Source organism: Petaurus breviceps, unplaced genomic scaffold (assembly GCF_028583685.1).
Source record: "Petaurus breviceps papuanus isolate PSGF00001 unplaced genomic scaffold, PetGlider_PUasm1.0 175, whole genome shotgun sequence".
Classification (NCBI taxonomy): domain Eukaryota; kingdom Metazoa; phylum Chordata; class Mammalia; order Diprotodontia; family Petauridae; genus Petaurus; species Petaurus breviceps.
The window spans coordinates 34,062,531-34,089,184 of NW_027185764.1; the positions used below are offsets into that span (position 1 = coordinate 34,062,531).

The 26,654-nt window shown below is 36.1% G+C and overlaps 1 protein-coding gene across 9 annotated transcripts in view; it reads left to right on the top strand.

Moving 5' to 3' along the window:
- Positions 1-26,654, top strand: part of XRCC4 (X-ray repair cross complementing 4) — a 413,125-nt gene that overhangs the window by 248,545 nt on the left and 137,926 nt on the right. For 8 of the 9 annotated variants that reach the window (XM_069085051.1, XM_069085049.1, XM_069085054.1 and 5 more), the window contains one exon: positions 26,413-26,560. The exons of the other annotated variant lie outside the window; for it this stretch is intronic. In XM_069085051.1, the coding sequence (XP_068941152.1) occupies positions 26,413-26,560 (148 nt within the window). The remainder of the gene's footprint in view (positions 1-26,412; positions 26,561-26,654) is intronic. 9 annotated transcript variants of the gene reach the window in all.

Genomic DNA, 26,654 nt, shown 5'->3' on the forward strand with positions numbered 1-26,654 from the left:
TATCCTGCCCATCATCAGTAACCATAATGAATATTCATGCACAGTGAAAAATACTTTTAAGCAAATTTAGGAATAATGGCTCTAATCGTTCCTAACTCATAGAGCTAGGATATTTTCTAAGGAAGGTTCTAAATAATTAAAAGTGTATGCAGTTAGAAAACTCAGAAAGTCTAGATAAATCTTGCTAGTATTCTGTATATTTACTTCAGATTCACATCATGTCAAACATTTTTTTTTTTGCCTTTTTGGAGGGTAATTGGGGTTAAGTAACTTGCCCAAGGTTACACGGCTAGTTTTTTGTGTGTGTGTGTGGGTGTTAAGTGTCTGAGGCCATAACCAAACTCAGGTCCTCCTGACTCCTGGGCCGGCGCTTTACTCACTGTGCCACCTAGCTGCCTTGTCCAACATTTTTTTAAACTTTGAATTATTACTTCAGTTTAGGAAGGGGAGAGAGGAAGGACAGAAGGGAATAAGTATTGTAAAGACTATGCTAAGTGCTTTATAAATATTATCTCATTTGAGATGAAATAGGCACATCAATCATGCATGCTGTTACAGCAACAACCATAGTTGCTTTTTTTTTAAAGACTCAATCTTGCTTAGTTATGTTTGAAGTCTTACTTTTTATTATACAAGATTTAATACTCAAATGTATCTGTGATCTCACTAATGCGGATTATCCCCTCCAACAGTATAGAATTTACCACCCATCCATGCCTGCCCATCATGCCAAATTAAACTAATATATACAGTGGTAAAGTAAATTGCTTAATTTTGTACTGCACCTTTTCTATAAATTTAAAATGCCATTCATACTTTTAAGCAGTTTTGCTTGGGCTATCTGTATCACAGTTGATTAGCATGAATTATTTCCCTTAAGAGAGAAACCACTTTTTTTTAACTCACCAAGAACATGCAGGTATTTAATTAGTGTCTCTTGATGGTGGTGGTAGTGATATACTTGGCTATCTCATATTTTAGGGTACTTTAAATGGCATAGACATTCTGTTATTTCTCTTTTCTTATAAACTTGTTTTTGTCACTGAGTTCTTCACATACTTTTCTATAGAAACTATGTTGCCATGTCTCTCTCTATGTGCCTCCCTCATGTAAACGCAAATGAGAATATGCCCATTTTCTTAAATAACAGTCTTTACAATTTCTGTTCAGTTAAGAATCATGTTACAGAAATCTATAATTTTCACTCATTAGCTTCATTAAAAGATTTGGAAATGATGTGTTCTGTCAGTGCTCATTATCTACTTTTCTGTCATGGTTATGCAGACCTGCTTATATAGTAGAAAACTCTTATTTAGAGTCGTTTCTCTCAATAGTTGGACAGCAACAAATTATATCCCATTATTTGAGAGGTCTGATGCAGATGATGATAGTAGAATCCATTGTTTCTCCGCAGTACTCCCAAGGACCTCTTTAGTCCTCACTACACTGCTGGTTTAACAGGCCAGTTCTGAACTGGCTGTTGGTATTAACAAAAATTTTTAAAAGAGTTGATTCCTACATTTAAAGAATAGAGTCATTTAAAAAAAGCATGTCATTTGTCATTAACTGAAACTAATGTACTCCTTATTGTGTGAAAATATTCAGCAGCTAGAACCAAAGCATGTCTTGATGTCAGGAAATCAAAAAACATTTATTAATCACATTATTGTGTCAAGCTCTGGGCTGAACACTGGGGACACAAAGAAACGCAAAAGCATTCATTATCTCTGTTCTAGGGAGCTCATATTCTAATGAAGGAGATGATATGTAAATGGCTGCAACCAAATATGTAGTATTATATAGTTATTTTCATACTGTATATATTTTGTATGTGCATAATTATTTACTATATATAATATACACATATGTAGCGTGCACACACTGTGTACCTGGAGTGGATTGAGGGAAGGAGAGATCTGGACCAGAAGAGACATTTTACAGTTGCTGTTGCAGCTGGGGGGATAGAACACTGAGCCTCAAGTCAGGAAGACTTGAGTCTCAAAGGAAGCCAAGGAATAGAGGAGTCAGGAGGGAAGAAGGAGAACATTCCAGGCATGGAGGACAGCCAGTACAATGACACAGAGTTGCAAGAATGAGCATTATGTGTAGGGAATAACAACTAGGCCATTCACTGGGGTGGGGAGCCTGTGGCTGCATGCAGCCCTCTAGGTCCTCAAGTACGGCCCTTTGAATCCAAATTTTATCGAACAAATCCCTTTGTTCTGTGAAGTTTGGATTCAGTCAAAGAGGAGCACTTGAGGACCTAGAGGGTGGCTTGTGACCTCAAGGCTGCAGGTTCCCTACTCCTCCGCCAATGTATGCATCATAGAGTGCTGAATAGGGGAATGGAGGTGTGTAAAGTTCAAAAAGACTAGAAAGATTGGAAGATAGCTAGGTTGTGAAGAACTTTAAATGCTTAATTGTGGGTTCTGTATTTGGCCCTAGAGGTAATAGGGAGCCATTAGACTTTATTGACTGGGGAGGAGGGTGACATGTTCAGAACTTCATTTACAAAAATCACTCCGTCTGCATAATGTAGGATGGCTTGCAGCTGGGAGAGACTGGAAGCAGGAAGACCAACCAGAATTCTATCATAAAATAGACCAGGCCTGAGATTATGAGGGCTTGTAGTAGGGTGGTAGTTGTGTGAGTAGGAAGAAAGGAACATATATACAAGCAATGTGAAGATAAACTAATAATAACAGTAGCGAGTGTTTATATAGTCATTTAAGGTTTGTGAGTATCTTACATATATTATTTCATTTGATGTAGATGCTATTACTCTTCCCATTTTGCAGATGGGAAAACTAACAGAAGTTTAGTGACTTACTGTAGTGTATACTTAATGTAATGTAATGCCAAGGAAAGGCAACTTCCCAAGGTTCAGAATACCAGCATAGGTGCTCTCCATTTTATTCAGTGACAAATTAAGAACAGAGAAGATCAAAACATGACATCATTCAAAATACAGCATTTAGTAAGTGTGATTCAATAATCTCCAAGTTCTACCCCACCCCAGGACCTTCCATTCATTCAATCAATTACAAAGTCCCTGTTCTAAATACCACTCCACCCCTAGGTTGTACCTTCATTTAGTCCACCACAAATGTCACACTGCTAATAAGTATCTAAGGTATGATTTGAATATGTGTTTCTGACTTCAGGGCCAGTCCTTTGCAACATACAGCTGCCTCCTGAAATGACAAGGTTTGACGATAGATAGAATATGTGAGTAAATACAAAACAAGGTGTTCTAGTGAATATGTAATAACCAGCCAGTGGGGGTGGAGCAGAAATGTAGGAGCAAGACACACTTTTAAGGTTAATCTGCATTATTAACATTCTCCCATACTTTCTTAAAGTCTAGATAATTACCAAAACAATAAACCAAGCCCTGATTTTTAGCATTTGCTAATTTCCAAGGTATAAATGCACATGCTGGAAATTTGACAATCAGCAACAAGTAGTTGCCTCGATATGAGAGAGAAGCTAAGGATGGTCCTGGAGTCAGGAAGACGAGTTCAAATACAGTCTCAGACACATTGCCTGTGTGACCCTGGACAAGTCACTTAACTTCTGTTAACCTTAGTTTCCTCAGCTATAAAATGGGGATAATAATAGTACCTACCTTGCAGGGTTATTGTAAGATCAAATGAGGTGATATTTGTAAAAAGCACTTAGCAAAAATGCTTACCCCTTCTCCCTTCCTTTCCTATATCTATGAGTATTTTCTTGTATATGAGGGACCTTTCTGTTTTGTTTTGGTCTTTTTGTTTGTTTTCTTTTGTTTTATTTTTATCTTTGGGGCATATGTGAAGCAGTGGGATTTCTGAGTATCCCATATACTCAATAATATGGACATTATAACTTTCTTAAGCATAATTCCAAATTGCTTTCTAAAATGATACCAGTTGACTGGTTTACAAATATTATATCAGTGTATCTGCTTTTCCCACAGACCCTCCTACAAAATAATTGATTGTTCTTATCTATTAACACCTTTGCCAATTGCTGGGTGCAAGGTTTTACACCTCAGAGTTGTTTTGATTTGCATTTCTCATATTATTTATTTGGAGTGATCTTTCATATAGTTGGTTATGGTTTGCAATTTTTCTTTTTAAAACTTTTTCAAATTAGGCCATTTTAGTTGTGACATAAGATGATTTTAGCTGCATTGAGTGAATCCACTGTCTTGCAAAGGATCTCTGACCAGTCAGCCAGGTCAGAAAGATAAACCAGCCCTTCTTGATTATATAATCTTAAATTAAAGTGAGAAATGTAGAATTGTAAGAATTTGTAGGATGTTATAGTTTCTTTTCTGTCCATAGGTAGCTCTATGACAGATCACTTTGGGCAAATCATTTAACCTCTCTGAGGCTGAATTTCATATGTTAAAAGCAATGATGGACACAGATGATCTCTGATGTCCTTCTCACTCCAAAATGCTGCTAGTTTAGGGAAGATATTAGGTTTTCTGCCAACTTTCTTGATACCAGCTTCCTTCTCCAGCCTCATTTCATATTCTGCATCCTGCAAACACCCCTAAATACACCCAATGAAGGCCATCCCAGCCAGACTAGAGTACTACCTATTCCACAAGTTCAGTTTGATTTCTTTTGCCTCCTTCCTCATCTTCCCCAGTTAAAACCTCTCTGTGAAGGCCCTGCTTAGGGGCCAACTCTTCTGTGAAACTTTCCTCTGAGCTGATAGTGTTCTCTTCTTTTTCTGATTTTATGTATGTTAAAGTAATTTGTCTGGATCTTTCTTTTGTCCCTATTACACCCTATCTCTTAATCAACCTTCTATGAGCCCAACTTTGTGCTAGGCATCATGCCAAGTGCTGGACACATAGAGACAAAAAGAAAACAAAACAGTCTGTGCCCTTAGGAAGCTTGCTTACCGCTTGCAATATACATGTACACAAGTAAGCATACAGAGATATGTAGACATATACTAAGTAATATAAAGTAATTTGAGGCATAAAAAAGTATCGATAACTGTATGAACCAGGAAAAGCCATCTATAGTTGGTGACCCTGAGGCTCTATTTTGAAGGCAGCTAGCAATTCTTTGAAGCAGAAGTTAGGAGGCAATGCATTGTAGATACATACTGGGAACAAGATGTCTAAGGAAAAGCTTTCTACCTCTTAGAGCCATCCCCAGATTTATTGGAATGCCTTGGGAGGTAATGGGTTCCTTTTTACTGGAGGTCTTAGAGAAAAGGCTACATGATCACTTGTTAGGTCTGGTGTAGGTTGTGCAGGCCAGAGTTCTTTTATGGATCCAGGTTGGGCAAAATGACTCTCAGATTTGTCCTGCCAGATTTTGTGAGTGGTACTGGTTGACATTGTACATTTTGGCTGGTCTTCCGCTGGTCTGCTCTCCAGAGACTTAACCTCATTATCAAGACATGCTAGGGTATAGTGCTCATATACTTCCTCAGCTGTCATCATTTGTACATTTGCTATACTTAGCTATATAGACATTATATCCCCTTTAGTAGAGAGATGGTAAACTTTAAATTTTTTTCCAATTACCAAACATTTATTCTCTCTCTCTCTCTCTCTCTCTCTCTCTCTCTCTCTCTCTCTCTCCAAATATAATGAAGCTAAATAAATTCTCATACTATCCATGTCCAAAGATAGATGCCTTATTTTGTTAGCCCATCACCTCTTTGTCAGGAAGCATGTAGCCTGCTTCATCATTGATCCTCTGGAATTGTGTTTTATCATTGTGTTGATCAGCATTTTTAAGTCTTTTAAAACTATTTGTTTTTAAAGTATTGTTATAGTTAAAATACTGTTCTTCTGGTTCTACCCATTTGATCCCACATTAGTTCATACAAATCTTCCCAGGTTTCTCTAAAATTGTCCCTTTTATCATTTCTTATTGATGTTATTGTTCTTGACTGATGAAGAGAGTGTAAGCTTTTTCCCTTTCTCTAACTTTCTTACCTCTGTTATAAAAACTCATGTGTAAATATTTGCTGTCTGAGTTATATGACAACTATTATTTATAAATAATATACTTCCTTGTGCAGAGTTAAAATGTTCCCTATAGGGATATTTTAAAATGCTATCCTTAATATATTTAATATGTAAGTCCCAGATTTACCCTTAAATGAATATCTTGTGATCTTTTTATCCTTAGCCTATTCATTTATGCACAAACAAATCTAGGGAATTATTTTTTTTTACCTGTCAACATATAGACACTCTATTTTTAAATATTTTGTCTTTTCCTAAATTTGCATTTTACCTTAGAAATATATGAAACTTATTTTTATTTGTCTAAGAAATGCTAAAAAAAGTTCTTAATAAATAGTTGATTTCAAAAATCCTAGCATGTCCTCATAGCATTTACTTTTTGAAAAAATATCCAAAATGATAAAAATGTTAATTTTTATATGTTGTTTGATTACAAAAAAAATCTAGTTTTTAAAAATGTCTTCCCAAAAGATAGCACCAAGAAGCTGTCACCTGATTCATTGTAACAGACAGAACACTAAGAGAGAGAGTGCCTTGCTTATTATAGAAATTCTAGTGAGGACTAAGACAGGTGTCTTTATATGTCGTACTAATCTTTCTTTGGAGGAAAACGCAGACATGGAAGGCGGGGGGGGGGGGGGGAGTGAAGGGGGCAGTAGCTCCTATGGCAGTTACGAGATTAAAATGCCAGGAGACAAATTTTTCTCTTACAAGTCCTTCTGTATTGCACTTTGTTCTAGCGATGCTAAATATATGACAGTTCTTCTCCCCTACCACCTCACACTCTAGCCCACCAAACCTGTATAAAGGCAGATAGAATAATGACACCGGCGATTCACATTCATATGTTTACATAGCACTTTTCTCAGGACAACCTGGTATATTAGGTATTATAATCAATCAGTCAATATTTATGAACCCTTATTCAGGAACTGCTTGGTACTGGGGATACAAAGACAAAAAGATTAAACAATCCCTACTTTCTAAGATTTCTAAACACACACACACACACACACACACACATATATATATATATATATAACATATACATATATGCTAGCTGTGTGTTAGTGAAATAGATAGATTAAATACAAAATAAATTCAAGGTAGTTAAGTACCGGGTGGGGCAATCGCTAGGAGTGGCCCTGGGAGAAGAAGCAGGAAAAGCGTCATGTAGATGTTGCAGCTTGAGCTGAGTCTTGAAACAAGTGAAGGATTCTGTGAGGCAGAAAACTCCGGAACAGAGAGGCCACTTTGGCGACACTGTGTTTTGCAAGCAAAGAGAGTAATGTATAAGTTGAAAAGACAGCTTGTGGTCAAGTTGTGAAGGATTTGAAATACCAAACAAAAGAGTTTAACATTTGATCCTAAAGGCATTAGGAAGTCATTGAAGTTTACTGAGAGGAGTGGTGATATGGTCAGATCTGCTTTTTAGGAAGCTGGCTCTGGTAGCTGTATGGCAGAGTTGGGAGTTGGGAGGGGTCTAGGAAATATTAGTCCTATCATACCAACTAATGTTTTTGTAAAATAACATTTTTATAGCTATGAATTATTTTATTATTTACCACCGCACTTTATTTATGCATATATTTAGAGTATAATTTATAGTCAATCCTCAAGTTTTACAATGGATAACTTTCCTAGAAAATGTTGCAAAAGAAAAAACACAAATGTTGATACATTGAACCTATTCTTCATACAGTTCTTTGTAACAGATCATTAATTCTGATAATATGTGCTTTTCTTAACAGTAACCATGACAAATAAAATGCAGTACACAAAAAAAATTGGTAACATGCAAAACATTGTCTCACTTGTAATTCCCTAGAATTCTGTGACCTTTTGTGCTGTCTCAATTAAAAAAAAAACCCACCACATTGATTTCACACAATAGAGTACCATAAATACTGTACAACAAATAAAATTCTTAGAACTAAAACACTTTTTTAACCTGAATCTTACTTTTTACTGTGGCAGATGGCAATGTGAGGGCATTGTATTGTATACTATATCGCTGTAAATCTCTCTACCTTGATGCCCTCTGAAAACCAAGGGAGAGGGTGCTGGGACTTTAGTTACTGCTGTTGGAAGATGCCAAGACTGGTTACTTCTCCAACACTCTGTTCTTCATGGCTGGTGGATGGTTTTGGATATCATGAAAGATGCACTAGCTTGAAATGATTCAACAGCATCATCTGCTTCCTACACTTAGGGACCTCTTTGCTCTACATTGGTATGATCAGTGAAGTGCCTAGTAGGATATCAGCCGCTCCCCAATTTGCACACGTTGCACCTCTCATTTTTTCTCTGCTGCACACATAGCCGTGAACGTGCACAGTTGTCAACATGAAAGTGAAAATGAGATTACTAATAAAATCACACACTCACACAAAAATAAAATCACACAAATGCTTCAAGTTGCAAAAGTTAATCATGAAAGTGTTGAGGATTCACTGTATTTCTAATTATAGTAGCACCTGTTATTAAAATTTTAAAATCCAGTTAAATATAATGTAGCAGGGGGCAGCTAGGTGGCTCAGTGAGTAAAGCTCCGGCCCTGGAGTCAGGAGGAGGACCCGAGTTCGGTTCCTGCCTCAGCACTTAACACCCACACAAAAAAACTAGCTGTGTAACCTTGGGCAAGTTACTTAGCCCCAATTGCCCTCCAAAAGGCAAATTATATATGTAATGTAGCAGCCAGAGTTGGTGGCAAACTTCTGTAATCCTCCTGTAGGATGCATGACTGGGATAACTTTCCTAGAAAATGCCACAAAAGAAAAAACACAAATGTTGATACATTGAACCTATTCTTCATACAGTTCTTTATAACAGATCAACAGACTGAAACTATTGCATCTCTATAGCTTGGAGATTCTAGGTAAAGTAGGTTATGCAGACGTGCTCTTGAATAACCTCTGTACTTCCAGCTTGGGCAAGATTAGGAGACCCAGTCTTTATTTTACATATGTGTGTGGTGTCTATGTGTGTATTGTATGTATATTTATATGTCTATATGTGTGTGCATACACAGCCACATGTGTATGTATATGTGTATACACATACATATCATGTATACACATGTGGTAGCAATAAGAACACACATGACCAGTACAGTAATGATGCGCATTTATTTTGGTAACAAATCAAAAATATATTCGCAAGAAATTCTAAGACAGAATTTCTATGATAGAAGTTTGCTGCCACCAGATTTTCAGTGCATAAAAATACTTTGAAAAAGAGCTTGGATCATTTCTTCTTAGAGGGCTAAATACTTTTTTATGTCTCCCTCATCTCTAAGTCTTTTAGGGGAAAAAAGAGATACCATGAAGTGAATGGAGTTGTTTGATTTTTTTTTCCTGAAGCATAATTTTATTATGACATTGACAGAAATTGTGCCAGCACATTTCCCCCAAGAACATTATTATAATGTCATATGTATTTTTTCAGGTCACATATAGCTTATTATGCACACCATTGCTGAATCCATTATGAAAACCTTAATGGCTTCAGTATATTTTTTCCAAGTACATCATGACATCTTAAATATCATCTTCACAGTAGGAAGATGCTTAGAAATGGCTGCCTATCACAGGAAGAGAGGGGGTTATAGGCAGCAATTTACCTATTCTATTGTTCCTTCCTTATCTGTAAGATGTGAGGTTTGGACTAACTCATTTCTTTTTTTTTTTTTAAAGCAATCGGGGTTAAGTAACTTGCTCAAGGTTACACGGCCAGTTATATTTGTGGGGGTGCCGAGTATCTGAGGCCGGAACCAATCCCAGGTCTCCTGATGCTGGGGCCAGCACTCTTACACACTGCGCCACCTGGCTGCCCTTAAGCAATTGGGGTTAAGTAACTTGCTCAAGGTTACACGGCCAGTTATTTTGTGTGGGTGTTAAGTATCTGAGCCCAGAACCGATCCCAGGTCTCCCGATTCTGGGGCTGGCGCTCTAACTCACTGTACCACCTGGCCGCCCCTGGACTAACTCATTTCTAAACTCACTCCCAGCTTGTGATCCTATGAACATATTTATTTCTCTGCCCCTCCCCATTTTGTTCTATCTGTATTAAATTATCCAAAGTAAAAGGAGGAAGGGCAAGGACCACTATTCCTCCTAGTGACCTCAAAGGGAAAAGGTAGTGAAACCTTGGTCATTTCATTTGTGTTATGATGCCGCTCTCATGAGCTCCATCCCGCTCCTCCTCCTCTTTACCCACTCCTCACCCGACTAGCTCTGTTTGTTACTGGCCAATCTGAAGGACACCAACAGAATTACCAGCACTGCTTATTCCTCTGGTCAGTGCATGGCTCAATTTGTGCTTTCCTGGCCACATCCTTTTCTCCTCTGACCTCACAGACACCTTGGTACAGGATCCTCATCAATTTCATCCTAAACTATCACAATGACCTCTTGGTTGTTCTCACTGCCTTAAGTTTCTCCCTACTCCAGTCCATCCTCCATCAGGTGTAGAACTGATTCAGGTCTGATCATATAACCTCTCTTTTCAGTAAGTACCAGTGACTCTCTAGCAAAAATCCTTTGTTTGACTTTCAGATCCCTTCCTCCTTCAAATCCCTGTCCCCTTCCTACTTTTTACCTAATTCTGCTCCACATAGTTTGTGATATGGCGACTTTGTATTTTGTGCTCCAGTCCTTGCTATTCCTTCAACAGGCTACTCCATCTCCTGATATCAAGTATTATCACTGACTGTGCACCACTTTCTCTCTGAGCTTCTCCGGCTTCCTTCAGTCCTCCACTAAAATCCCACATTCTGCAAGAAGCATTTCCCAGGCCTCCTTAATTCTGATTTCTTCCTTCAGTTTATCCTGTATATGTCTTGTTTGTACATAGTTGTTTGCATATTGTATCCCCCATTTGACTGTGAACGCCTTGAGAGCAGATTTTTTTGTATCCCCAGTACTTCATATAGCATCCAACATATTTGTTTGTTCAGTTGTTCAGTTGTGTCCAACTTTTTGTGACCCCATATGGGGTTTTCTTGGTAAAGATCCTGGAGTGCCATTTCCTTCTCTAGGAGATTAAGGCAAACAGAGGTTGTGACTTGCCCAGAGTCACACAGCTAGTGAGTGTCTGAGGCTCATTTTGTACTCAGGTCCTCCTGACTCTAGGCCCAGCGCTCCATCCACTGATCTATCTAGCTGCCTCTTCTAGCATAGAGTAGGTGCTTAATAAGTACGAGTTGATTAATTGCCCTTCCACCATTGAGTCATATCTCTCAGTTTTCCTCGTTTTGCTGACACCACTGTATAAGTAGATCTTAATATCATCAGATTTAGAACTGGAAGGAATTTCAGGTCATATTAAGTCAACAAGTATTTATTAAAGTGCCTACTATGTGCCAAGCCCTGTGCTAAATTCTGGACAGTCTAAGAAGGAAATACAATTAGTCCCTGCCCACCAGGAGCTCACATTCTAATGGTGAAGAGAAGATGAAAACAACTATTTGTAGAAGATACAGTGTTCTTGAGTACAAGAAGTTTGTGTTGTACCTTACAGAGTAACTACATGTGTTAGATAAGCTTCATTCAAGCATGAGTTCTAGTGCTATTGGCCCTGAGTTCAGTGTTAATCAACAGTAGGGTACATCTGGATAAAGGAAAAGGAAATTCACATGAGGACACTCCAGAAAGTGCTGAAATAAATGGGACTGGAAGTTTGTAGGAGCCTACCCTTGTATTTCCCCAAGGAGCAGTGGTTCATTATTCACTCATTCAGTGTTCACAGAAGCTTGAGAATCAACCATACACAATATCAACAACAATACTGTAAATAAAAAGATCACTAAAACTGGCTGAACTCTGAATTAAGAAAAAAAATCGAAGGTCTTGGAGAATAAATAATGGAAATATGCCTCCTTGTTGAAAGTTGGAAGACTAATAGGTCAAAATATTTTATACATTTTTAGGATGCATTCATTGTTTCACATAGTTAGTTTAACTGTTTTTCTCTGTCACAAAGGAAGGTTAAGTTTGGGGTGATGGGGAAGCTGAAAAATCTATAATATAAAGAAAAAAGGCATCAGTAAAACTTAACTTTTAAAGTAAAATAAAAATAAATAAAATAAATCCTACTTAAAAATTATTGAAACCTATTTTAAGTCAATATATAATGACAGCTTTACCTAATGGCAATGTCTAGAGTCTGATTCCAACAGCAACAACAAATAGCAGCATTTATTAGTCTTACCTTTTAGAGAAAAACTTTCTTATAAATGGACAATGATCTAATGAATTATTGGCCTATCTCTTCTAATAGTTATTGAGGAAGGGAAATCAAGATGTTATTGTCTGTTGAAAAACTTCATAATAAGGAAAGGTTCTCTCTAGAAGAGAGGAAAGATAATATACATAGCTACAATTAGACCTTGTCTATACTTTGAGGCTCATCAGTATACAGAGTTGTTGGGGGGGGGGGCGTGCATGAAGCTGAGAAGTACATTTAAAGTCTAAAGTATCATATACTTTATGTTTCATTTTAGTTATTCATAAAAAAGCCACAATCTTCCTCTAAGTGGCTATAATAGAATAATCTCTGAGATGTACATGTCAATTTCTATATGCTTATGATAAGGGGGAAAAATACTCTCAAAAACCAACATAAATATCTCACAAGGGGATATCCAGATGCTATGATGGAAAAAGTTAAAAGGTCTTGAAGTTTCCAAAAGTTAATCCCTGCCTTTTAGAGCAACAATGAAAGCTTTATGTTGTACCCCAAACATTTCATGATGTGGGTCATATACATGCAGGGGCCCCTTTATGAAAATGGTGAAAGCTGAGAAATTGTAGTTTTGTTATCTGAAACCTATTAGCCATTACAACTGCTTTCTACGATTTATTATTTCTAACTGCTCCATGGAATAAAAGGTAATATTGAAGGCTCATAATTGCTCTTTTGTAGTCTGGTTGTTTTGTGGTTTTTGTTTTGTTTTGTTTTCCTCATGTGTTTCTTGCCTTAACAATGAATAGTAGATTCTTTGGCCACCACATGTAAACCTGTTCCTGTGCTGTACTCTTGAAAATCCAGATGTCTCAGAAGTCACTTGGCATCTCTAATCTATAAATAAATTTAGTAATGATTGAGAATTTCAGCCTAGAGGAGCTATGAGAGTTTGCTATGAAATCCAGTCTGAGATGTCCAAGGATAATCATTATAAAGTATTGCAGAAAACTAACTGAATCAGATATCAGACAAGCTCCTCACTTTCTGGTTTTCAAAAGTCTGCCTCACAGCCATGGCAAGGTGAAAGTAATTTCTCAAAAATATCAATAATAAACCATTGCAGAACTTCTGGAATTATGTGTGTGACAGAAAAAGAGAGATTGAAAGATAGAAATATATATAGAGAGACAGATGGATGAACAGACAGACACTGGAATTTTACCTGTGATTTCAGTGATATAAGGAGTTCTCAAATGAGAAAATTCCTACTACCAACAGAGGCTAGTGACTTCTCTGCCACTTGTAGTCTTATTTCCTAGAATACTGAAAGATTAAGTGACTTGCCCAGGCTCACATGGTCATTATGTGTTAGAGGTAGGACTTGAACCCCAGGTCTTCCTGGCTTTAAGTTTAGCTGATTCTTGCTAAATTCTTGATTTTCCTTGCCTATAACTTCATGGAAGGGAAGAGAGGGAACATAGCAGAAAGGGCCCTGGATTTCAAGTCAAGGAATTTAGTTTCAAATGCTACCTTTGCCACTTCTTGTGGAACCTAAGGCAAGTCACCACCTCTCTAAGTCTCAGTTTCTTCCTATGTAAAAATTGAGAATTTGACTAGATGACCTCTAAGGTCCATTCTGACTATATTATCTATGATCCCATGATCTCTTCAGAGGGGTAAGGAAGTGTGGTATAATGGAAAGAGCATTGGTCTTTTCATCAGTTAACATTGGTTCAAATTCTGACTCATATACTAATTAGTTATATGACCAGGCAAGTCATTAACATCCTTGGAATTCAATTTCCTCTTCTAAAATAGGGATAGTTATATTTGTATCACTTACATCACAGAGCTGTTGTGAGCAGAGTAATTTACTTTTAAAAAATATATCTTGTATGTTTCCTCCAATTATATGCTAAAACAATTTTTAAAATTTTTTAAGTTTTGAGTTTCCAAATTTTATCCCTCTTTTCCTCCCTTTCCTCCCCTCTTCCTGAGATGGTAAACAAACAGATATAAGTTATACATATGCAATTATGTAAAACATTTTCATATTAATAATTTTGTATAAGAAGAGTAAAATAAAATAAAAAGAATGAAATTGAAAAATAGCATGCTTCAGTCTGTATTCAAACTACCAGTTCTTTCTCTGGAGGTGGATAGCATATTTCATCATTAGTCCTTTGGGATTGTCTTGGATCACTGTATTGCTGAGAATAGCTAAGTCATTCACAGTTCTTCATTAAATAATATTACTGATACTCTGTATAATCTTCTCTTGGTCCTACTCACTTCACCGTGCATTAGTTCATGTAGGTCTTTCCAGGTTTTTTTTTTCTGAATTCATCCTGCTTATCATTTCTTGTTGCACAATACATTACAATCATATACCACAACTTTTTTAGGCATTCCTCAATTGATGGGCATCCCTTCAATTTTCAATTCTTAGACTCCACAAAAAGAGCTGCTATAAATATTTTTGCTCAAATAGGTCCTCCACCCCTCCTTTTTTTTGAGGGAAGTTGGGATTAAGTGACTTGCCCAAGGTCACATGGCTAGTTTTGTGTGTTAAGTACCTGAGGCCAAATTTGAACTCAGGTCCTCCTGACTCAAGGATCGTTGCTCTATTCACTGTGCCACCTTGCCGCCCCCTTTCCCCTTTTTTAAAGATGTCTTTGGTATATAGACCTAGCAGTGGCGTTGCTGGATCAAAGAGTATGCACAGTTTTATAGCCCTTTGAGTATAGTTCCAAATTGTTCTCCAGTATGGTGCCATGTGCAACACCAGTAGTGCATTAGTGCCCCAGTTTTCCCACATCCCCTCCAACATCCACCATTGGAGGGAAGTACTTTAGAAATATAACTGTTATAATTAGGGAAAGCAATGAAGGAAGCTTCTGTGTTCTAGCTGTTTCTGGACAATAAAAAAAAAGAGAGAAGTAGATTATGATGGAAAACATGGGAGAAATCAACTGTTATCTTGGTGTTTATGATTAATAAGTAGGAACACAATGCATATGTTCCAAAAATATATCATCAGCTTCAGATGAATGAATTTTTAAAAGTATGAAGTCACCTACTCTGAGATTGCCCCCCCAAAAGAAGTTTCAATGACACAGTCATGAATGATTCCAATGAGGATCAAACTTGGAGGTGCTTAAAGCAGTATGACTGCATGACTACATAATGAAGCTCTCTAATTAGATCAGATTTAATAACATCTTGTTCACAAGGAGGAAGTGAGAGTAAGAAACTGAGGAAAAATACAAGAGAAATATGTTTTCTGAAGTATGTTGGAAAAACTACAGCCTAGTAGGAGCTAAAGCTCACAGATAATTCTAAGGACAGCAGCAATAGCACTAACAACAAAACTGTCATGGAGGAGTAAGATGAACTACCTTTCCTTACGGTGGGGAAGGAATCTGTGTTAACTCTATCCCCTCAACAAATTATTAGTGACCTACAGACGGTTTTCAAATAATCATTTGTAATTTGCCACTTTTTTGTAAGATCATTCATATCCATATCTTATTAGTAACCTCATATTGGGGAGTGGTGCTTCTTGATCTTATATGTTTGTGACAATCAATCAGAAAGCAATAATTAAGTACTTGCTATGAATCAAGTACTATGCTAAATAGTGAGGACACAGGGAAAAAACAAAAACAATTCCCCATCCTTGAAGAAATTGTGTTCTAATGGTGGAGATGATATACATAGTTTAATAAAAACAAAATACAACCAGAACATATGGAAGGTAACTTTATAGTCAGTCAATCAGCTAGGATTTATTCACCTTAAAGGAAGGCAGAGAAGAGGAGGGAGAGCATACCTTGTGTTTTAGACCTTTATAAAGAGATGTTTGGCACAGATGTTTTCCCCCCATTGATTTTTTTATTCAAAACTTTTAAATTTTGTGTAGTTAAAATTCTCCTAATCTTTTATGTTTCCTTGTTTGGTTAAGAATTTTTCCACTGGTCTTAAGTGTGAAAATTACTTCCTCCTATTTTCCCCTATTTTAGGTTTTTATGGTATGACCTTTAATGTATAGATTTTGTATCAATTTCAAGTTTATTATATGAGGTTTAGTGCTGTTCTGAATTAAATTTCTACTAAACTGCTTCCTAGTTTTTCTAACGTTCTTTTGAGCAATATTTTCTTCAAGTAGTTTGTATTCTTGAGTCTATTTAAATGCTAGACTGCTGTTATTGGTTTTTTTTTATTGCTTCTGTGTCTTACTTATTTTGTCTGTTTTACTGAATTTTTTTTACTGTTTTACTGAATTGATTATCAAAGAGATGGTTTGTAAATACCTGAAAAGATAAGCAATGATCACTGTAAGCCAACCTGGATTCATTAAAAATAAGTCATGCTAAGATTAATTTTATATCTTTTTCATTTTCAAACTGAGTTACTTGGGGAAATTTTGTAAATGCCTGAATTTTAGCAGAGCAGTTGGCAAAATTCTTCATGGTTTATTTACAATCTCCTTGAAAGCACAAACTATTTTTTTCTTTTTTTTTTAATCCTCAGTTCTTAGCACAGTGCAGGCTCTGTAAGTGCTTAATATTTGCTTATTAATTGATTGGTGGATAAGATGGACAGATGTGGATAGATGAAAACCAAGAGAAGGTGATCAGCATTTTCAAATGCTTCAGAAAAGTCCAAAAGAATAAGATCTGAGAAAAAGTCCTTAGCTTTGGCGATTAAGAAACCATTGGCAACCTTGGAAAGAGCAGTTTCAATCGATAGATGTAATGGGGAGCCAGACTGTTAAGGGACTGAGAAATTAATGAAAGGAGAGGCAGTTTAGACTAAAGAGTGATAACATGTTTTCTTAGGAGTTTGGCTGTTATGGGGGGGGGGAGGATATGAGAGACTATAATAGCTTCCAGGGATCATATTGCTTTCAATGCTAGGTGTCACATTTTAGGAATAACATTGATGATCTGAAGTGGGTCAAAAGAAGTAAGACTTTGATGGTGAGAGGACTCAAAACCATGAGGTGAGAAAATCTCTTAAAGAAATTAGAGGTATTTCACCTAGAGAAAACAGGATAATCACTGTCTTCAAATATATGAATGATTTCCATGCATAAGATTGATTGGTCCCCAATTGTGGAGTTTTGACCAATGGATAGAAACTGTGTGACTTATTTAAGTTTGATACAATGAAGCAACTTTTTTCTATCTAGAGTTCTCCAGAATCTGTATAGACTGTCTTAGGACCTGACGACCTCTCTGACACTGGTGGGGATCCAGTATGGTGCTTATCTTTAATAATGTAGCAAAAACTCGTATATAGAAACTTCATATGACAATTAGCCTACAAAGTCTATTTCTTTAGCTTTTGTTATTTTGTCTCATGTAAAAGCATTAGAGGAAAAAAATTGGAATATATTTTATTGGGTGAGCAAAATGAAGACTCAAGCAGTAATTTGAAGAATGATAAAGGTTTGGAAAATACCTCTTTTCAATTAAAAGTACTTAATTGCCTTTTAAAATCACTTTTCAGAACACTTAATTTGTACTGTTCTTATGGTACTTATGCCACTTTAATTTATACTTACTTGTGTATACCTCATTTCTCCAACAATTTTATAAGCTTCTTGTCCTCATGGAGTTTATAATTTTGTAGAGAGATGATGTATTATATGCACAAATAATATTTTTTTAATTTAAATTTATTTGTTTAATTTTAGTTTACAACATTCAGTTCCACAATCCCTTGAGTTTCACATTTTCTCCCCCTACCCCCCCATGGCAGTATGCAATCAAATATAGGTTCTACAAATACCTTCATATTGAACATCAGTCAAGTTGTAAAGCAGGATTATAACAAGTGGAGTGAACAATGAGAAAGAAGAAACAAAACAAAACAAAAAAGAGAGAGAGCAAGTAGTTTGCTTTAATCTGCATTCAGACTCTCCAGTTCTTTTCTGGATGTGGATATCCCTTTACATCATGAGTCTTTTGGAGTTGTCTTCCTTTGTCACTTGACTTCCCCATCATTCTACTCAGTGCTGAAGTAAATATTTTTTGAATAATATAACCTTGAAGTTATAACATTGTTTATAGCAGCAGAATTATAAAAATTTTGTAGCTTTTAAAAATGAAATATGCATGTGAATGTGATTAAAACTTTGAAATAGTCTTTTATGTAATTTATAAATAAATTTAACATAGGCAACTTATCATTTGTCTACCCATGAACCTTACTGATGTTTAATTTATCTTTTGTAGCTCAATACCTCTGACCCTTGCAAATGACATTGTGAGTGTTAAATTTCCAAAATCTCTTTGGTTATCCTTCTGTCAGATGTTATTTCTCCTATCTTACTTCCAGCTGTGTTGACTAAGTGAGAAATGTGACTTCTGGAAAACACACACACACATAATTAGTCCATTGACCTTCTATATAAGATGGTTATCTGTGCCTTTATGTAGATTACAGTGTGAAAACTTATGTGGTAATTTATTTTAAAGTTTTAAATGCCCTATTCTACTAATGGCAAAGAAAACATAATGTTGATTGTGATTAGATTAGAACACCCCACTTTAAGATAAATAGCCATTCTAAGATACTGGGAAATTTCTGCAGGGAGTAATTAGCCTTATCTCAGTTTCTTTCCTCCAATAACTTTTTTCCTACCAATAAGATGCATTACCAAGATTGAAGATGTAGAAAAAAGTGGTTTTGTTTGTTTATTTTGTCATGGGAAAAAGGAAGGAATGCAAATTTTGAAGCTTAGCTTTTACACAGAACTTTTAATGCTCAAAATTAAGGATTCTTATCTAGGCTTGATGCTTGTTTTGTGAGGCATAGTCATTGTACTGCAGACAAGAAATTCTCTGTTGTGGTTCTCCTGCAGTTGGGTTGGGTCAGAAAAATGAAAATCACTGTTTTTTTTTTCTAAAGTGTCACTTTCCTGTTTTTTAGAAATGTGGCAAAGGTAGTGAGGATCATTAATCATATTTTAATCAAATTCTTTGAGGTCATTGGCCAAAATCTGCCCACATAACATATATGGCTAATCAAACTCCAATAATTAACTGTATGAGTTATCTTTTGAACAACTTGTAGGTTTTAAAAGGGAAAAAATTAGCTAAAAGACCAAAAGCAAATAAATTTTCACATATTAGATATACATCTAAATATATATATATATATTTGATATCATCATCAAATATTATAATCTGTTGGATGCAGAGGAATACAATGAAATACAAAACACGATCCACATTAGCAGAATTTGCAATTTAGTAGGAGAGATGGAATACATATATCTATATATTATGCATACACATATATCATATGTATACATACATAAAAGGATAAATTATATAAGATAGTGAATTTGCATTCTAAATTATTCATTTAGCTACTGTAGGCATTTAGAGAAGGCTGAGAGTTCTGTGGGCTAAGACAAATTGAAAAACTTCACTGAAGAGTTTGTTCTTGAGCTGAGCTTTAAAGAAAGAATAAGAAGACAAATATATTGCCTAGAGGGTTTGGGACATGGATGATCTAAATAGAGGAAATGAGAACATAGGCACTTAGGTCCAAATATATATGACACTCCAGACTGTGTAGCACCTGTACAAGCAGAATGACAGGTTCCTGTAGGTTAGTAAAGAGAAAGAATGTTGGCGAGGCAATTTATGGAGGTCCATAAATGACAGGTTAAGGAGTTTAGCTGTATTCTTTAGGAATTGTGGAGCCATTGAAGATTTTGGAATAGAGGAGAGGCCTGCCATAGAACTCCAACACCTGAGGCTTCTTCAGTTGGTATTTTAAGATACCAGTTCTGAAGCTGAAGGACTGTTAACATTAATAACTTACCCTTTGGGATATTGATTTTTTTTAACCTCTTCCCTGGGGATTTTGTTAGGACTTCTAATGTGTTAAAGCCTTGTATCATAAAAATAAATATTTAAAATTTAGGATTAAAAACAAGTTTCCTGATAACAAGTGACAAGACCAAACAAGCTAAGAAGTTGAAAATATTGAGCTTGAGGATTTGATAGTTGTAGACTTAAATTTACAAAATATGTTAATTCCTGGGATAAATCCACATTGCTGAAAGGTTAAGGAAGCCTCTAGAACATTTGATAAAATGTCATTTTATCCTGACATTGAAAGAGCTCAGGGAATCTCATACTGTACCTCTCTCCTGTTGGAACATATCCCTTCAGGCCCCTGCAGAGCCCTTGTCAGATGGTAAGGAGATCCCCTTTGTCAAAGCCTTCCTTTCCCCATTCCAAGGTTTATATGAACATTTTCTACTTGTAGGTGAGCTTGATACATGAACTAAATATGTAATTTGTCCTGCAGCTCTCTCTCAATGAACGTTTGAAAAGTGTACAATAAGATTCAAATACACGTGTTGGCAAGCCATTCCCCTCCTGCCCCCCCCCCCCCGCTTCCCTTTTCCCAAGAGTTAAGGAACTAATGATGTTGTTCAATGTGAAGTTTCAGCTACGATTCTTTTCAGATGACCTTTGTTGCTCATGCTATCCTGCTTTTAGTCACTTGATTATATGACCCTGAACAGAGGTAAGAATGGAGCTGAAGGAATAAGGAGAAGACAAAGACGTGGAGTCAAATAAGTTCTAGTACAAGTAGTAAGTTAGAGAATTTTTTTTTAAATTCTTTATTTTATGGAATAGCTCTTAGGGAGTGGGGGTAAGGGAACAGATATAGGGAGGAAATTTAGGTAATGTAAAATCAAATGATATCAATAAAATTGTTTCTTCTTTTTTTTTTTTATAAAGAAGAGAAAAGGAAGGAAATTCAATTGAGGAGGGAATGGGGGATGGTCTTGAGCATAGACTGTCCAAATTCTTCTGCCTGATTTATATACTTTGACACCACCCTACAAATTCAACCTAATTTCCTCCTTCTCCTCCCCTTCTCTAGCAAGCTTCAGTTCCATCCTCCACGGTCTCCATGCTCATTCCACTTTTTCTGTTTGCTGAATCTACAATGAACCTGATTTCCTACTAAGCAGGTAGAAGAAAGTTACAGCGTAGGAATATGAGGCCTCAGTGACTTGTGATATTGGCATTTATCCAGTAACGAGTAAGTCCTTGAGATCACAGGTCATTACTGTTGGACTCCCACATTCTAGTTCTGGTTGAGATAATTTTTTTTCTTTTAAGGAAAGGTACTTTCCTATTCAAAAATTGCTTCTATGCTTCTCTGCCTACTTCTACTCTATCCCCTAGAATTCTATTAGGATACCTGAAGTAAAAAAACTATTTGCTAACATTTCTATTTTACTCTGGCATTAAAGACATCAGGGTCATCCTGATTTCTTTTACTAAGAGGACTTCACACTGCTGTACTAAAGATGATTAGTACAACCTTAATATAATATCTTTAGGTTATAATGATCTGCTTGAGAATAAAAAAATAGAGATTAGGATTAAAAGACTGGGGATTAGTTAATTAATTATCCTATTTATACTCTAAACAAACAAGCTCAGCTATTTATTTACATAAGTGTGCAGGAGTTGTGGGCAATGAGTGACTATTATTTAATTAATTTTGCATTTTATTGTTGCTCAGTCTTTCAGTCTCTGCCTGACCCCATTTGGGGTTTTCTTGGCAGATACTAGAGTGGTTTGTCATTTCTTTTTCTACCTTATTTTACAGATAAGGAAACTGAGGCAAACAAGATTAAATGATCAACTCACATAGAGGAGTCTTCCTGACTCCAGGCCAGGCACTGCATCCATTGTAAAGTTTTAATTTCCCAAGGCTTGTATTTCTTTCTAGTAATCTGTTTCAGTCAATACATTAATGTGAAAATATCTTTGATCAGGGGTGGCTAGGTGGCACGGGGAATAGAGCACTGGAGGACCTGAGTTCAAATCCAGCCTCAGATACTTAACACTTACTAGCCATGTGACCTTGGGCAAGTCACTTAACCCCAATTGCCCTGCCCTCCCCCCTCCAAAAAGCAAAAAAAAAGAAAAGAAAATATCTTTGATCTTAACTTAAAGTATGAATTTACCTAGCAATTAACCTTTGTCATTGAAATATAAACAGAGGAGGGGCGCTAGGTGGCACAGTGAGTAAGAGCGCAGGCCTGGAGTCGGGAGGACCTGGGATCAGTTCTGGCCTCAGATACTTAACACCCACACAAAAAAAAGCTGGCTGTGTAACCTTGGGCAAGTTACTTAACCCCAATTGCTTTAAAAAAAAAAAAAAGAAATATAAACAGAAAGAAACTTCCTGTTTGTGCTCACTATTCTCTACTAAGGATATGGCCTCAGTTGATTTTTAACCATTATCAGGCCCATCCTGCCCAATGGGAAGCCAGGAAATATAAACCCTCAGTAATGGGAATGGGATTTTGAAGATCTTCCTTGTCCCTTAATAAGCCTCAGGGAATTTGAAGACCTTCCTTGCTTTGAAAATAAACTCTGTCCTCTAATAGGCTGAATGTAATCACTTGGAGCCTATGGTGTGAGGAGTTTGCTGAAGGCTGGAGCAGAGCCCACAGGAATCTGGGAGTCAGAGCCAGACTAGACAATTGGGAGGAGAGCATGCTTCCCAGGGAGACTGATAGACTTTTGAGTAAATATTGTTCTTATATAGGTTGCTGGGAAGGCTAAAGGATGCTGTGGCTCTCTGTGCTGTTGTGGCTTATTAACCTCTTTGTTACTATGATGGAATTGGCTTACTAGGGTTGGGATTTGGTTTTCTGGTGTCAAACAAATGTTTTGCTATTGTCTTCTATATGGAGAGTCTCTTATATTTTATGATTGAGCACCATGCAGGTATATTAGGGACCATGGACCCTGTGAATATTGCATTGGTGCCACACCCTCATAGGGAAGCCTTCTGGGAGTTTTTGCAGGTATAAAAGAACTCTGGCCTCAGACTCATTCAGTTCAAAATATTTGAGATGGTTGAATACCATGCAAAGTAAAGGTAGCATTTAGAAGACCTGGAGTCAAATTCCTCCTCTAAACCTGGACTAGTCACTTAACCATTTATTAATTTTCCTTCCTTCCTTCCTCCCTCCCTCCCTCTCTTCCTTCCTCCCTTCTTTGTTTGTTTGTTTCTTTCTTTCCTTCCTTCTTTCCTTTTCTTCCTTCTTTCCTTCTCTCCTTTCTCTTTCCTTCTTTCTTTCTCTTTCTTTCTTTCTTTCTTTCTTTCTTTCTCTCCTTCTTTCTTTCTTTCTTTCTTTCTTTCTTTCTTTCTTTCTTTCTTTCTTTCTTTCTTTCTTTCTTTCTTTCTTTCTTTCTTTCTTTCTTCCTTTCTTCCTTTCTTCCTTTCTTCCTTTCTTCCTTTCTTCCTTTCTCCCCCCTCCCCAGGCCTCTGCCTACAACTTCTCTGTTATCTCATATAATTTCATTTGTAATAATAAAGGAAGTCAGGGGCAGCCAGGTGGCTCAGCAAGTAAGAGCACTGGGTCCAGTGTCGGGATGACCTGGATCAAATCCGGGCTCAGATACTCAGCACCACACCCAGAAATAACTGGCCGTGTAACCTTGAGCAAGTTACTTAACCCCTATTGCTTTAAAAAAATAATAATAATAATAAAGGAAGTTACCATATTAGGAATTTCTTGCCTTGTATTCCTAAATTTGCTAAATACTTGCTCTTTCTGTTTAACTAATTTTGTAATAAAATGGTTGAATTTGCATATTTAAATAATACATGTGCACGTATATAAGCTTCACTAAGAAATTGATAAGTAGCAGGGGAAGATCACTGTTTTAGTGGAAAGTAATAGACTTTTGAGACTTAGGTTTGACTCTTTCCCCTTAATAGCTGTGTAACCATGGGGAAGTCACAACCAGTCTAGTCCTTATTTTCATTACATATAGGATTATATATACCTACACATACATATATACATGTATACATATAAAGTAACTATTTTTCTAAGGACATTGTAAAGATCAAGTATATGTATGTAAGATACTTCATGAATCTTAGAGAGCTATAGAAGCATTATTATGTAGAAAGTTCTGTCATTATTATCAAAAGCAATTGTCTTTAAAAGGAAGAGATGAAGCTCAAAAAATAATGCTTTCATATAAAATATTGCTAAAAACATACAACATAATGTGCAATCTCCTATTCCATGTGTTTGGAAATGTTCTTTTTATTTGGTGTTAAGTTCATAATAAAAAAGTGGTTATAAATAGCTTAGCATCATGGTAACTTACATCAAAGCTTCATTTTAAAGAAGGATTTGAAGAACAAAGAGAATTGTTGATGATATGCTTCATTACTTAAAGGATTTAATATATTGACGGTTAAATTGTGTCACTGAAATGTAACTAGAAATGGGAAGAAAATGTTTTAAGAAAGGCTTATTACACAGTTTGTATGACCACTGTTAATATAGTCACCAAATGGCAACAATGTAAAGAAGCTTCAGTGTATTTGGGGAAAAAAAGTGAAAATGGCACAATCTTTTTTATAGATTAAATATTGAATTTATTGAGTACTGGTATGTATTTTGAAGAGACTAGTTAGTAGAGTATTAGTATGTGATTGTCTAGGTTAGAACACTCTATTTGCAAGACCCTCTGTAGTGTTAACATTTATTCATTTAAAAAGTATCAAGAAAACAACTCTTGCCTTTGCTTTCTTCTCTGCTTTTCTAAATCATCATTCTGTCAGTAATGCTATCCCTCTTCTAGTTTGCAAATTGATCTGTGTCCCATCTATTATTTAAATGCCCTGCGACCCTGACCCTTTTGCTCACCTTTTCCTTTGTGGAAAAGTCCCTCCTTTGCTGAGTATATGAAAGGATTTACTTTAGATGAGATTTTACTGGATTAGACATCAAGAAAAAAGCTTTTTCTTTCCTGATTTACTGTATTCACAATAATGGGCATATCATTTAACACATTCTCCTTCTGCTTCTCCCCCCCTTTTCTCTGAACATTTGACATAATGGACCATATCTTCTTGGTTTAAAAAAATTTGAATCTATATTAAAATTGAAAGTTATAGGTTGATTATATAGGTAAAGGTTGGTTTTCAGAGACTACTTCCAAGTCTAATAATTTTTGAATCTGTGGTTTTAAAAACCAAATACCCTCCAACAACACTTTGCTGACAAAGAAAGACTTAGTTTATCAGAGAGGTCAAAATTAGTTTCCTAGTATAATTTGGGTAGTTGAATCTTTGTAGTTCACATTATTTGTACCACTTATATGATTTATACTACTATTTACCTTTTCAAGTATGTGGCCTGCCTTCTCAACTAGAATATAAACTCCTAAGGGCAGAAACTACCTTATATAATATATCTGGATATCTCAAATAACTAACTCGTGTATTGCATAAATATATGATAATGAGAATGAGGGTGAGACAGTTGGCTCATTCTACATTCTTCTATAAATGAGTATACTTTCATTCAGAAAATAAGCATTGCATAATGTATTAATCTAGTATAGAGCTTAAACTTCCCCCACTTTTTTTTTTAGACCTACTTAAGGTCCTAATTACTGGTTTTCCTTTTGTCTTTGTATCCAAGCTTGAAGCTCAGTGCATTGCAGGCAGTAATCAAAAAAGTTTTTTTTAATTGTTAAATTATATTGGATTTTTCCCATTGAATTGTGAGCAACTCAGGAGTAGATACTGATTTGTATTCATTTTTGTATTCCTTACTATGCCCTGCACAACATTTGCCTCTGCAAATATTTGTTAGGAAGAAGGAAGGAAGGAAGTCGGCCACCCAAAAGACTTCATACTACCTTTATGACAGGATTGTTTGCTGAGGTGACAGACAACACAATTCAAACACTTTTTTTTTACCCTTTAGGCTAGCTTCATTAAGCATTTTTAGACATTATTGTTTGTATGATTCTAAAGATATACCCACTTTAATGACATTTAGTGATGTCAGTTCACGTGTTCATATTTTTTAATCTTCATATTTTGTTGAGTGCACAGTGAATCCTCAAGGCTGTGAAACTAGAATTAAGGAGGAAAAAAAAAAGATGGTACTAAGACCAAGAGCTAAAGCATTAATCTTCATACCTTAATTACTTGTGTTTTCCTCAATTGCCAGAGAAATATGAAGCAGGAATTTTATTTTTTCATTAGATGTCAGTACAAAAGGTAAAAAAAAAATAAGCACCAAGGCCTCACTTTACTCACAAATGTTTTCTATAGCTTGAAAAGAGTATTTTAGCTTTAGTCATTTTAAAATTTCCTTGCATTATTGGATCACTTTCTTGTTTCATTTTATTTCATTTTAGCCAATTCTAGCCAAAACGTTTCCATTATTTCAAGTCCAGATGTCACAGATGTTGCACCAAGTAGAAGGAAGAGGCAGCGGTTCCAGAAAAAAGTTGATGAAGAACCTCATTTGGTTCCTCAGAAACCACCTCTTCAAGAAAAGGAAAAGTAAGTAATTTTTCATTTAATTTTTATAGAAGGGTAAGTTCATTTGTGTTAGCTAAAGTTTATTTTTGTGAAAGATTCACATCCTACTATCACA